The 13,907-nt window shown below is 42.4% G+C and overlaps 1 protein-coding gene across 3 annotated transcripts in view; it reads left to right on the top strand.

Moving 5' to 3' along the window:
• AGBL1 (AGBL carboxypeptidase 1) overlaps positions 1 to 13,907 on the top strand; it is an 843,888-nt gene that overhangs the window by 67,311 nt on the left and 762,670 nt on the right. For all 3 annotated transcript variants that reach the window (XM_045058839.1, XM_011282742.4, XM_045058840.1), the window contains exon 5: positions 2,065 to 2,158. In XM_045058839.1, coding sequence (XP_044914774.1) covers positions 2,065 to 2,158 — 94 coding nt within the window. The remainder of the gene's footprint in view (positions 1 to 2,064; positions 2,159 to 13,907) is intronic.

Below are 13,907 nucleotides of genomic sequence, written 5' to 3'. Positions count from 1 at the left end.
TTCATTTTAGTGGGGAGCTCTAAAGAAATGCTGGGATTTGCCTGTAGGTATGAGGAGCTGGCCATTTGTCTCATGTTCTACGACTGTATTTATTGTACCAATGAAATGTTTCATATGATATTTAACAAAATTATACTATCACTCTGTATACATTGACTTCACTGATGAGAGGTGAGCAGAGTTCACGAATCCTGTGGATGGATTGCTGTCCCTTTGGTGAATTGTTAGCCACTGTTGAATGTTCCAGGCAGCTTTCTAAACAGCTCCTATCTGTGGAAGGAGTTGGCTGGAGCCATAATGGGTCTGTGACAGCCAGTGAACCCTCAGCAGCTCTCTACTGGCCAATGGGGATGTTGACAGAGCTGCCAGAGGTCTGACCTTGGGCAGGCAGACAGCCAGGAAGAACTCAGGGGGCGGTTTCTTATTGTTCCCATCTTTCAAGTCCAAGCCTAAAGTCTTCTATGTTAGAATCTGTGCTCCTAAAACTATTTCCTCCCTAACTCTACTTAATATGGGAATTTTGCTGAATGATTTGCCAAGAGATTTCTCCAACATGTTTTCCCAGTTTAGAAATAAAGGGCTGAGTTAGTAGCCATGAGAGTGGAAGATTGATGGGCAGGACTAGATTGCCAAATCCCTGAATTTTGATCCAGGCAGTTACTGCCTGTACCAGCCTCAGGAGGGACATATGCATAGAGAATGTTCCAGGAACACTCGGTCTCTGTAATCACTAAGACATCAGCCTCAGTCTCTCTCTGGTGGACTGTACTGGGATGAACTATATTAGAGCCCCCCCCCCTCAGATTTTCATTTATCCTTCTTTCCTGGGGCTTGGAGCAGGCCAGGATAAGCCTCCCTGTTCCTCTCTCTTTGTTTCCCCATGACCCCCTTGCTCCCACTCATATTTCCTGGAATAAGCCTGGCCCAAAGCACAAAGCATTTGTAAGTCTTGGTTTCAACACACCAGTGCAGTGGAGGGAAGAGAAAAGAGAGTCACACCTTGGAAGATAGCATTCTTCCTTCTTTCTCTGACACTTCTGCCCCCTGCCAAACTGATTCCATTTTGTATCTTGTAGGTTCCCCTTAGTTTTTGACATGACCGGGGCCCTTCCTGAAGTGAGCGGCATGAAGTGAGGGACTGGGGATGTTGCAGAGGGGCCAGAGCATCACTGGAAATGAGCGTGACGTCCAGACGTTTTGGGTCCAAAATATGTATCTGAAGCCCCTCATCTGACCAAATACCCATCTACTTATTTCTTGTCATTCAGATCTAAGACTATATTTTCATAACCATCCACTTGGGCAAAAAGGCAAGAATTTCCCAGGCTAGTTACCTCAGAGGGGGAAGAATTAATTCTTCCCTTAACATGCTAATAGATAGGGGCATCATGAAGTCTTAGCCTCAGTCATGGGAGATCCAACCACAAAAATTGTCAGGGAACTTGGAACCAGGGTGCAAAAGAAAGGGAGCTTTTTTCTTTATTAGGTTGCCTCTTAGAGCTTTAAAGAAGTCAGTCCAAGCTGGATTGAATCTTAACCCATCCACCTGTGGCTTCTCTTCATTGTGAAGTCTCCCAGTGGCAGAATATGTCTAAGAGAGTATTTTGCGATATACTAGCAGTGTGTGTATATGCATGTATACCCCTGTGTGTGCATGACTGTATGTGTGTGCATGTATGTAACATGTGGGAAGTTGATGGTGGATGAAACGACTTGAATTGAAACGCAAAGATCTACTTACAGAAAAATCTTCTGTTTGGCATTTGCCTTGACTATTCTGAGTAAGAATACAATGGAGAAGTACAGTGGGACATCAGAAATGAAAAACATAACTTCATGGCTTGGGCCCCCTTAGAGGAGATAGTGTGAGAAGATAATGTGTGCTTTATAGGCGATCTTTGTTTCTAAGCCAAGAATGAAAAGAACATAAAGGTTCTCTGCTTTTAAGTGACCTTTTGCAAAGAAGGTAATGGATCTCCCCTATCTTTTAGGGCCACTCTGTAATGCTAAAAAGAATTCTTGGTTCAGATGGTTCAATAACTATTGTGATTTGGTCTTTCTCAGTCACCACAGGAGCCATGCTGGGAATTAATGGAGCAATGGAACTTCTTTTCAAGGTCATCACCCCTTACACCCAGAAGCGCACCCGAATAATCAGGTATAGAGCACTTTTGTAGTGCTTTTCCCCTCTTTGTAATAGATGCAGAGATGAAGAAGGCCTCGTGGCTTCTCATGGTGCTTCCGGTTGAGTTGAATGATGACTCCCCACTTGCAGATATGGTGCAATGACTGTGCTGTCTCAATGGGCATCCCTCCCCAACCACATGTGTCATTTTTTCTCATCCTCACAATGACGTTGAAGGAGCATGTTATCACCCTCATGCTCAGATGAGGAAACGACCATGTGGAGAGAGCTTTATCCAAGATCACAGTGCGAAGGAATGGCAGGGCTGGGATTTGAAAACAGATCTTTCTGACTCAAAAGCCCATGTTTTTTGCCTGAAGCTTTCTAGTGTCCCTTTTACTCCTAGCAATTCTACATAGTTTGCGTAGCCCTTAAAAAACAGTCTAGAAATGGCAGGCAGAGGTAACACTCCTCAGGGCATCTCTAGAGGCAGCCAGTTAAATTTCTGATATGAGATCCGGGCATTGGCATAGTCCATCTTGGTTGCATGCTGGGTTTGAGATGTACTTTTATGATTAGAAAATGAAACTCAGCCCCCTCTCTCTGGCCCTGCTTGCCGGCGTGGCGTGAATCACAAACTTAAAAAGGGAGATGGTTAGACACATAGAAGATATTCGGAACCATTAAGATCCATCATTTATGGGAGTGACTCAGCGAGGACCTTGAAAGAATATTAGGAAGAATTCAGCCAATTTCTGAGATATATGGGGTCATTTGGCAAAGCAGCATTTCCATGCCCAGCCAGGAGATTTTCTGCACCTCAGCATCAATCTTAGGCTCTTGTTCCACCTGACTATTTTTCTCTTGGGTCACCACCATAATGCCATTATCATCCATCCTGACCTGCGGCTCTCTATGCCAGCATTTCCTAGAGTGAAATACATTCTATTTCAGTAAAAAAAAAAATTCCTCATCAAATATATTTGAGAGGCACTGAGTTAAACAAAATCACACAGATTCCTTTATGGTAAGACTTCCCTGAGCCTTTGTAAAGCCCACACACATCCAAAATGTCCATGATGGGTCCTTAGGACACCTTGTCTTACACCTGATTTGGCCAGGGAACTGAGCTTTTTCAAAGACCACTGTTTTGGGGGGAAGTCAGTGTTCTATGTACCTCACTTTAGAAACCTAGGGAGAGCAAATGTATTGCAAAGTGAGATTCAACTAAATTCCACCAAGGGATCCTCAGCAAGTAATACAAAACTTCAGAGTCACAAATTCAGTGACTGAAAAAGATGAACTTTCCTGATTTTTCTGTAATTGTACTTTACTTCCATCTTAAACTTCCATTTAAGTCCACTCAGATATGTGTGATTTGGATGTGCGTGGTGTTTATCATCGTATGTAGGCCTTTGCTGCTGACATCTATAGTCTTAACACACCCTTTGGTTACCAGTCCATTAACTTGATCATTTTCTTCTATCAACAAGCCCTCTTCTAATCTGCTGGTGTTTCCATTCATCTGTTTGGCAGCTCCGGAGTATGTGGTTGCCTCCCGGACACTATGTGAAAATCTGTGGGATGGCTGCTGGGCCTTTCCACAGAGGAGTCTCACCCAGTCATCTCTTCCTGCCAAATGGGTGCCATGTTGTTTGGAAGGCTTCTCTAAGAAGCCTTTCTAGACAACCATAGCACTAGACTCCCTTCTGGGGTCCTGATAGGTTTTATTGTTTTCCTTGTTCAGGCCAAGCTGGGTGGGGCAGGATGAGTGACAATGCACAGAAGCCCCTTCTCAGAGCCTCATGCCAAGTTGCTATGTCTATTGCTCTTTTTCTTCTGCAAAGCAAGTTGAATTTGGGCATAGATCTGGTCAAGGTTCTATGGGGAAAAAAAAAATGATTCACAGGGGTGGATGTTTGCAATGACAAAAGGAACCTTTCAGGGAACTCAGGCCGATTTCTGCATTTCTGGTCTGTTCTATAAAATTTGGGCAAAATGATTTCCCCTTCTTGAGCCAAATGCCAAATTAATACCAAACCTCCATAGAGAAGAGCCTTCTTGACCAACCTCTACCATATGGCGGTCATGACCATGGCATTTATTATGTGTCCTGCCCTGTCTTGAGCTCTTAGCAGGTGTTAGCCCATCTGATTCTTTCCTCTTCTCTGTGAGGCAGGTGCTATTACTGTGCCCAATTTCACAGGGAAAAAAATGGAAGCTGAAAGAAGTTAAGTGATTTGCTGGGATTTAAGTGGAAGAGCTGGGATTTAAACCCTGTCTGATACATGAGCCTTAGCTCTTAAAGCACCACTGGAGTGTCTTACATGGTTTATTTCCAGCATTTTATTTCTAAACCACCATATGTAAGACGATCATAAACACTTAAAGTTTGTTTAAATTTTTGTTGCCGTCTAAATGGCTCATACTCGTAGAGCAATTTGCTTAATGATAGGGGAGTCTTTCTCTTCAATCGAATGGCTATTTCCTCCCAAAGGCTAAATAAATGTCTGCTCCCTCCATTTTCGGATTCTTTCCCACAGCTGCCTTGTTTTCTGCCTTACTCCCAGCCCCCCATAGCCAGGTAAGAACCAAGGCACTGAAATCTGAAGACCAGCATTGTCGCCCTCATTCTAGCAGATTCCATGGCAACTCATTTAACCTTCCTTAATGGAGCTTTTGCATTTCTCCAAGTATGAATTCCAAGTCCTACCTCCTGGGTTTGTTGTGGACATTAAGACATAATGTGTAAAAATCTTGTAAACTTTGCTGTGACGTAACACTCTTAACCATTGTTAATACAAATCCTACTGGATCCTCGGCTGTCTGCTTCAGATCAGGCAGCAGGGCCAGAGGAAAGCACGCAAATAGCGAGTTTCTGCCCCTACCCACCTTCTCCCATGGACTCCATGCCCCCAAATAGTAACTAAGATGTACCCACATGAGTTCTGTTCAACTCTATTTGGATGCCAGCACCTATGGGTTTGAAGTGGTCTTCCAGGACAGGGATGAAAGTACCATGTCAGAGGACATGAATAGCCCTACAGAGCATCATCCTCCAAATGATAGCACGCTATTGGAGAGTTATCCTTGGGTGCCTTTGTAGAAGCCGATGCCCAGGGTTGTCACTTAGACTCCTCCCTGCCCTGGAGATTAAACCAGCCCTACTTCTCCAGCACAAACCTAAAATTAGTGGTGCAGCTGTCCTCCAGTGAAGTCCTGTCTCCACAGAGTACTCAGGGTGAGATTTATGACAGAGGCACTCACCACACACCTTCTAGAGAGAAGGGGCGTACAGGGCACTGCTAACCCTCTGTGGCTTGTGCCCATCCTCACCCCCAGGGAGGCGGTTATTCCCGGCCTGGCCTTCCTCACTTCCCAAATACCTGCCATGTTGGCATAGTTTTCCTGCCATGCATTTGTGTTGGCTTGCACCTCTTCCCTCACGACCAGCACTCCAGCCTGAACATGTTTGCTTCTACAGCCCTCTACTTGGTCTTCCTTGACTTCAAAGCAATGAAGAACCTGTCCCAATATCTATTCCATCCTTTGGTCCCTCCTCACATCTGTTTCTAGCCTATTCTCCTCACATGTGGTATGCCCCCTCCTGCCCCGAGTCTCTCCTCAGGGCTGACCTTCTGCTGGAATGGCATTGCTGCCTTACTGAGTGGAGAGATTCTCCCCACTCTGAAGGCCCCACCTTATGCCCACTGCTCCAGGTCACCAGACAGAAGGAATCTTCTCCCTCAGTGCTTCTCTAACATTTCATTCATACTTTCCTTTAACACATACCGGATTTAACTCTGTACTGCATTGGCCTGTGTGTCTTCTCTTCTCTCTAAATTCTAACCTTTCTAAAGGTAGAATTCAAATTCTCTTATCTTGCTGTTCTCTATAGGGTGTACCCAAGTGCCTGGACTATGGAAGGCTCTTAATTGAATTAAAAAATGTTTCGGGGGCACCTGGATGGCTCAGTCGGTTAAGTGTCTGACTTCGGCTCATGTCATGACCTCATGGTTCATGAGTTTGAGCCCCATCTTGGGCTCTGCTGACAGCTCAGAGCCTGGAGCCAGCTTCACATTCTGTGTCTCCCCTCTCTCTGCCCCTCCCCCACTCACACTCCGCGTGTGTGTGTCTCTCTCAAAAATAAACATTAAAAAATTTTTTTAACTAAAAAAATGTTTTTGTGAATAATCTATCTAGTGATGAATAAAAGCCAACATTTACTGAGTGTGCATTAAAGTGGACACCTTGTATTTATGAACCCATTCCTCCTTGATCCCCAGCTGGCTCCACGTGCATGGTTCCATCACATCTAAACATGCCTGGGACATGGCACGGCAGGCCTCCAAGAATGCTGTTGTGTGAGGGACTGAGGTGCTTTCTGGGCAATAGCTCATTCTAGGAGAGTGAGAAGCAGTGACCCTCAGCTTGAAAGAGAACACAATCTCACTCACTAGAGGGAAAGAAAAACTTGTGAGTCTTCTCTCCCTTCCTTACAGTTGTCTGGGGAACCAACCTAGTCTGGCAGAAGGGACTGATCTGAGTTTGAATGGACGCAAAGGGCAACATCTATGTTAAAACTTTGCTTAGTATTTCAGATAGGCTTCCAGGATTTGGTTTGATGATTGATTCAGTTGGGGCTTTAGCATTTATGGGGGAGCTTTTTATAGCAGTAGGGAGGGAGAAATGATACTGGGCCAGGGCGAGCTGGCTTTTGCTAACTTGTTCCTACTGTGAACAAGTTTGTTTATCTGCACCAAAGCTGTCTCTGTGCTGTCCAGTTTCACTAAGTAGAAAAATTTATTGAGGCAAAGAAGGATTGCTTGTCTGTGACTGAATCATCTTGTGACCTTAGAGAAGCTTGTGTTTGTTCCAGAAGCAGACACTTTCTTCTAGGAGCTGTGCTTCCTTTGTTCCTTCATTTCCAGAATGAGCTTAAGGGTTTTGGTAACAATAAGAATGGCCATTTTCACTGCTCATCCACTTGGCCATTTCCAAAGCACGGCCACATCCCCTCTGATCCTGTTGGATTCTCACACCATGCTGTTTAACCCAAGCTTTGAAGCTGAGTTACCAGTTGCTGTCATCAGTATACCACCTAAGACTTTAAACGCTACCAACTTGTCTTTTCCATAAAGGCATCAGCATTGATCAGAAATGGGTTGAGTTTTCCAGCAGAGAAGCTGGTTCTTAAACTTCATTGTATTCCCTGATCATTGTGCCACTCCTTGAATAAGAGGACTCGGCCGTCCACTGGCTGAGCTGGTTCCTTCATCCATCACCTTCAGTTGCTCTGGAGTTCTCTGAAGATCATAGGAGGTCAGGAAGTGTGTCATTTGGGACCATGCTGGTCTCACTGTCACAGAGGACAGCATCTCCAATATTCCCATCCCTTCAATGTTCTCTCAGATTTTCAGCAGGGCTCGCCTGCTGTGATTTACACTTTTTAGGCTCAGGGCTTCCTGGGGGGCCTGGGTTGGCATGGGGCCATGGGGTTCAGAGGCTGTGCATTCTACCTGTGCTCAGACACCTTGGCGACAGCAGGAGATGGATGTATGGGTCTTCAGCAAGCCCCATAAGCAAATTCTCCCACTTACTTTCCTGTTGTCCATCCCATTTGTTCCCTGGGCTCAGAACACTTTTGGGTGATCTTCTCCCTTCAAAGGCCCGATCTCCAGGCATCTCTGGCATTTGAGCTTTGCCTGAGTGCAGGATTAGTGGGCATTGCTTCATTGGCAGCCCTTTATGGTGATTTCATCTTCAATTTATGAGCTATAAAAAATGTCCTGCTCCTCTTTTTCCTCCCCTGAAAATCACTGTGTTTTCCCAGAGCCAGGCCTTCTGGGCTTTCTCCAACCATCACACCATTCCACTTTATCTGACAGATGAGTGGGGACTCAACCAAAGCTAATGGGTTCCCTGAGATTATGAGCGATTGGGTGACTCAGCTACTTTGTCACCAAGACAAAGAAGCAAATTTTCCTGTTTCTCAAAATAGTTTCTGAATTTCTCCCTGGGTGTTCATTTCCTCCTACCTCCACATTAATGGCTTTGTGACTTTTTGCTGCTCTCCACTCAATATAATTAGACTCTGTGGTCTCCAGGGCATGGACTCACATTAGGGGTTCAGAAGCTGTGTGCTCCAGATCACTTGGACTCAAATACCTTGGAGTAGGAACAAAAAAATTCCACCCCAGCCCCACAAGTGCTGATACTGGGAGTGTGCTCCATGGCTCAGCTTACTGACAGAGTGATTAGTACATTTGCCATCTGACTCCAAGCCTCTAGCTGATGGTGGAATGAATAGTTTCCTACATGTATTAAGCTTTGGCAACTAGGTTTGTTGGTTTAAATCCCTTTCAGCTTCTTGGGAAGTCAGTGATCTCTCCCTGCTTAGGGCCAGCCATAGACATTCAAGTCATAGGATCTAAAGTTGGAAGGCCCTTAAGGATCTGCTGGTCCAATGCCTTCATTTTAAGATAAGGTCACTGAAACCCAGAGAGGTTGAACTGAGCCTTCTATCCTAATTTCAGGACATTATTCATTTCTCTAAGATGCTCTAATGCACAGTGAAAATTAAACATGCCCTGAGCCAGGACTTTTAACATTTAATCAACAATATTCTATGTCTATCTTGGTGCTAGGCATGGGGATTTGAAAACAGCAGAAGGTGGACCGTGTTGTCTAGTTGCTGGTGAGTTTGTGGTAACAATAACAATGCAGTGTGGTAGGAACTTTCTGACCCAGTGTTGGCCTTGTGAATGGGCCAGCTTCCTGTTGTGTGGACACATTCTCATCATGTGTTTACCCAGAAGTGCCCTTAGACCGGAGCCCTGTGCTTTTGGTGGCCATGCACGTTGGAGAGCCTTCCTTGAAATGTATAAAGTACTTCCCAGGTACCTGAGATGGGCTTGGATTGGTGGTGCCATCCATGCAGGGCTCCTAGTCTGTTTCTCTCCATTTGGGGCGAGATCCCCTGCTCTCTCACCCCCTGACACCTGAGTAATGTGGACCAGATAACTTGAGGAGTGGGAAGTGCTTTGGAGCACATGCATAAGAGGTTGTCTTGAGAGTCTATGGTCAGTCCTTGATTAGAGTAGGATGGCCTGGGGCACCTGGGTGGCTCAGTCCGTTAAGCACCTGACCTCAGTTTGGGTCATGAGTTCAAACCCCACATCAAGCTCTCTGCTCTCAGCACAGAGCCTGTTTCGGATCCTTTGTCCTTCTCTCTCTCTCTCTGCCCTCCCCAACTTGTGCTCTCTCTCTGTCTCTCTCAAAATAAATAAACTTAAAAAATTAATAAAGTTGGGTGGCTTGGCAAGCATATTACTGCCACTGTCTGGCACGGTGTTTCTTCCTTAGCATGACATGAGATGGGGCAAACACAAAGTTATTGATATGCTGATTTTGGGTGCATCAAATCATATGGAAAGAGGCTCTGAATAAAAAGATAGAAAATCTTGGACCCTGCGTATCCTGGGATGGCTTTACACGTGCCACTTCACCCTGGTGAGATTCTCTATCGAAACTCCATTTTCATCTTTATCTGCTGAAGCCTGCACTGTCTGTATCTCTTCATCGATTTACCCACATCATTCCCCTGGAGACTGGAGGCAGGCACTTAGGAACTTTCACTTTCCATAGAAGTTAATCTTCTAGCCCAGCCTGACTCAGCAAGGAGCTTTTGTAAAGAGGTTTGTATGTTCCTGTAAATCATACACTCCACACAATACTGAAACTGCCTGCAAATATGTGGGGGAGGAGATTGAAGAACTGGAGGGAGGTATGAAAAGACCCTCTCAATAGAGGCTATTGTGACCTTCACCTTTTGCTTTGAGGAAAGTGATATGTCTAATAGGCCATTACCAAATTCTTCAGGGATTGATTCCACACTCAGACACCAAAAATGATAGAGCACATCGGGGAAGGAAACACACTTTAATTTTCCTGTGGGGGTGCTGTGCCTGGAGATGTGCTCACTTAGTAGTGACAAGCCAACTCAATTAGCTGGAAAGGAAAGGGTCAAAAGGAAGTCATTATGCAGATGTATAGTCATCTAAAGATAGCTGCTTTTATTTTTTAATTTTATTTTTATTTTGAGAGAGAAAGAGAGGAAGAGAGCAAGAATGAACAGGAGAGAGGGGCAGAGGCAGACAGAGTCTTAAGGAGTTTCCATGCCCAGCATGGAGCCCGATGTGGGGCTTGATCCTATGACCCTAGGATCATACCTGAGCTGAAATCTGGTCAGAGGCTCAACCAACTGAGCCACCCAGGTGCCCCTAAAGCCAGATGCTCTTAATAATTTAGGCAGAGATTGCAGGATGGGAACAGATCAGAGACTTTCTAAGTTCAATTGTAGTGCTATTGCAATATTAGCTCTCCTGATATCATTAATTATATTCAAAAGAGCCAATGAGAAAAATGGCTAGAAAACAATAGACGGCCATTTAAAAGAAATGAATTATTATAAGTTAGGTTTGAATTTCTTTCATGTGGTACATAAGAGGTATTTAATAAATGCCAGTGAAATAAGTGAACACTTATTTTAGTTTGTATGAGTTGCTCTTTATTGGCTATTTATTCATTCAGTAAGTGTTTTGGGGGTATTTATTATCAGGAGAGATGTGTGAGCTTCGAGATTAAATTAAATAGTCCTTGTCCTCAAGGAGCTTACCAGTACATGCACATATCAGCATGTAAACCGATATAATAAATACTATAATGGGAGGATGTTTGAAGAAGGAAGATCTTAGTCTATCCCAGAACTGGCAAGGATGAATTCACTGAGAAGGAAGCTTTTGGTTTGAAATAGGGAAAGAGTTTCTAAGACGTTAAGATTATAAAAGTAGAACTTCCAGGTAGGGGTAGAAACAAAGGCAAAGACAACAAAAGGAAAAAAAGAAAAAAAAATCATGAAAAAATGTTGGTTTATATAAGGCTGGACTATATTGCAAGAAAATAAGGTCAGGAAGCTCACCCAAATTGATTTGAAACACCCTAATATCTTACCAGACAATAAGAGAATGGGAATATATAATTCACAAAAAGAAAATAGAAAAACTGATACACTCATAAAAATATTCAACTTGCCAATAATCAGAAAACACAATTTAGATCAAGACACCAATTTCACACATCAGAGTAGCAAACACTTTGAAAAATGATGTTGGTGAGGATTCAATAAGACAGGCACTCCTGTATGCTCCTAGGAATGTGGGTTGAGAAAGCCTTCATGAGAACATTTGGATGATGTATATAATATTTTTTAAAGCTTCTATTAACTCAATTTTTTTTCACTTCTTGAAATCTGTCCAAAAGAAACATTGAAGATGGTGATGAAGATGTGCACAAAAATATCAATCATTGTATTATTTATAATTGGGAATATTATAACCAGAAAAACTATGATAACAGGGGATGATTACAGTAAAACTGATATAGTTATATATCATAATATTATGTATTAAGACAACACACAAAAAACAGATTAGGAATGATGTATACCAATGGCAATCGCTTATGATAAAATACTGACTAGAAAAAGTAAGGTTCAAAATTCAGTATGATCCCAACTAAGCACACAACTTCTACTTTAGGCAAATATGAAAGAACTGGGTACAGCCTTATTTTCCTACATGAAAAAAACAAACCACAGATAAAATATATAAAACAATGTTTTTAAAGATACGAGACATCAGGTGACCAAGGGCAGTGATCCCTGAGAAATGGACCTTTAAATTACCTTGGTTAATGACTTAGAGAATTTCCAGGTTGAGTGCAGAGCTATGGACCCCAGATAAAACTTGGTAGATGGCTTAGCACTGGTGGGACAGAGTTAAGGGGAGGACTGAGAGTCTGAAGACACTAATGTGCCCAGAATTTATAGGACAGAGTGCTGAAAGGAAGAGAGCTGTACAGACAGAGAACTCTGGATGACTTCAGAGGTTCTCCTTTGAGAATTCATCTGGATATTGATCAGTGCATACTTGTAGGGAAATTACCCAAAGCTAGGGGAAATCCACCTGAAAGGAATGGAAGGAACAATGCCTAGTGCTCACACAAGGCTGTATATAATGTTTGGTTCTACAAGGCAGACTGCAAAACCTAGCGATTTGTGGGGTATTAGGTAGAATACACAGAAGAATCTTACCTCAGTAGTGGGTAGTATTTACCTCTAAACTGAACACTGCTCTGGTCCTGTCTATCAAATTTAAAAAGCAAGACCTGAATAGATAAAACTGTTTCTAAAAAACTTAACTCCGTCTCAGTATAAAGCTTCAGAATAATGATAGGAACACAAAAATATTCAGCACCTAGGAAAGTAAAAGTCACAATGTTTGGAATCCAGTAAAAATTACCAGACATGCCAATAAATAGGAGAATACTGTCCACAGTGAGGAGATAAATTATTAAAAGCCACCTAGAACTGAGATAGATGTTAGGATTATCAGGCAAGAACATTAAGAAGTTATTCTAACTATTCAGATTTTCATATATTTAAAGTTTAAGTAAAGATGTAGAAGATATTTAAAAAGACCTAAACGAGGGGTACCTGGATGACTCAGCTGATTAAGCATCCAACTCTTGATTTTGGCTGAGGTCATGATCTCACAGTTCATGAGACTGAACCCCGCATTGGGCTCTGTGCCCAATGGAGTATGCTTGGGATTCTGTCTCTGCCCCTCCCCTGCTCTCTCTCTCTCTCTCTCTCTCTCTCTCAAAAATAATAAAATAAAATAAAAATTAAAAAAATACCTAAATAAACTTGTAGACATGAAAGCTACAGTGTGAAAGAGGTAAATACACTGGATTGAATTAAGTCAATTAGATCTGGCAGAAGAAAAGATGAGTGAACTTGAAGACATAGCAATAGAAAGTTTCTAAAATTAAGCATAGAGAAAAAAGAAAATTAAGAAAAAAAATAGGGGCGTCTGGGTGGCTCAGTCAGTTAAGCGATCAACTCTTGATTTCAGCTCAGGTCATGATCTTACAGTTTTGTGAGTTTGAGCCCTGCATGGACTCTGCACTGACAGTGTGGAGCCTGCTTAAGATTCTCCCTCTTTCTCTGCCCCTCCCCTGATCACACTCTCTGTCTCTCTCAAAATGAATAAATTAAAAAAAAATTTTAAACAAAGGGAAAAGTAAAAGAAGAAAAGAGCATCAGTGAATTATGTGACAATTTCAAGCAGTCTAATATATGTGTAATTGGAGCCCCTGGGACAGGAGAGTAATGTGAAGACAGAAAAATATATTTGAAGAAATAATGGCTTAAATTTCCTAAATATGATAAAAGCTATTAAATCAGAGATCCAAGAAGCTCAACATACCACAAGCACAAGAAGCATGAAGAAAACTACTGTAAGACAAATTATAATCAAATTGCTCCAAACCAATGACTGAAAAAAGACACACGCACATGGGAATGAAGATAAGCATCGACAGATTTCTCTTTGGAAACAATGCAAGTGAAAAAATAGTTGAGCTACATCTTTAAAGTATGGAATTCTATATGCCATTAAAATATCTTTCAAAAATGCAAACAGAATAAAACTTTTCAAACATACAGAAGCTAAAAGGATTCATTGGTAGTGACTCTCATGACAGGAAATGTTAAAAGAAAACCTCATGCAGAAAGAACATGGTACCAGGTGAAAGATCTATTTACTCAAAAGACTGAGAACATGGAAATATTAACTACATGAATAAATATATTTGATTTTTACTTTATGATTTCAATATCTTTAAAAGATAAGTATTTCAGTACAAATAATCACAATGT

The sequence above is a fragment of the Felis catus genome, chromosome B3 (genome assembly GCF_018350175.1).
Source record: "Felis catus isolate Fca126 chromosome B3, F.catus_Fca126_mat1.0, whole genome shotgun sequence".
Taxonomy (NCBI): Eukaryota; Metazoa; Chordata; class Mammalia; order Carnivora; family Felidae; genus Felis; species Felis catus.
The sequence above is the reverse complement of the archived record's forward strand: the minus strand, read 5'-3'. Positions and strand labels throughout refer to the sequence as shown.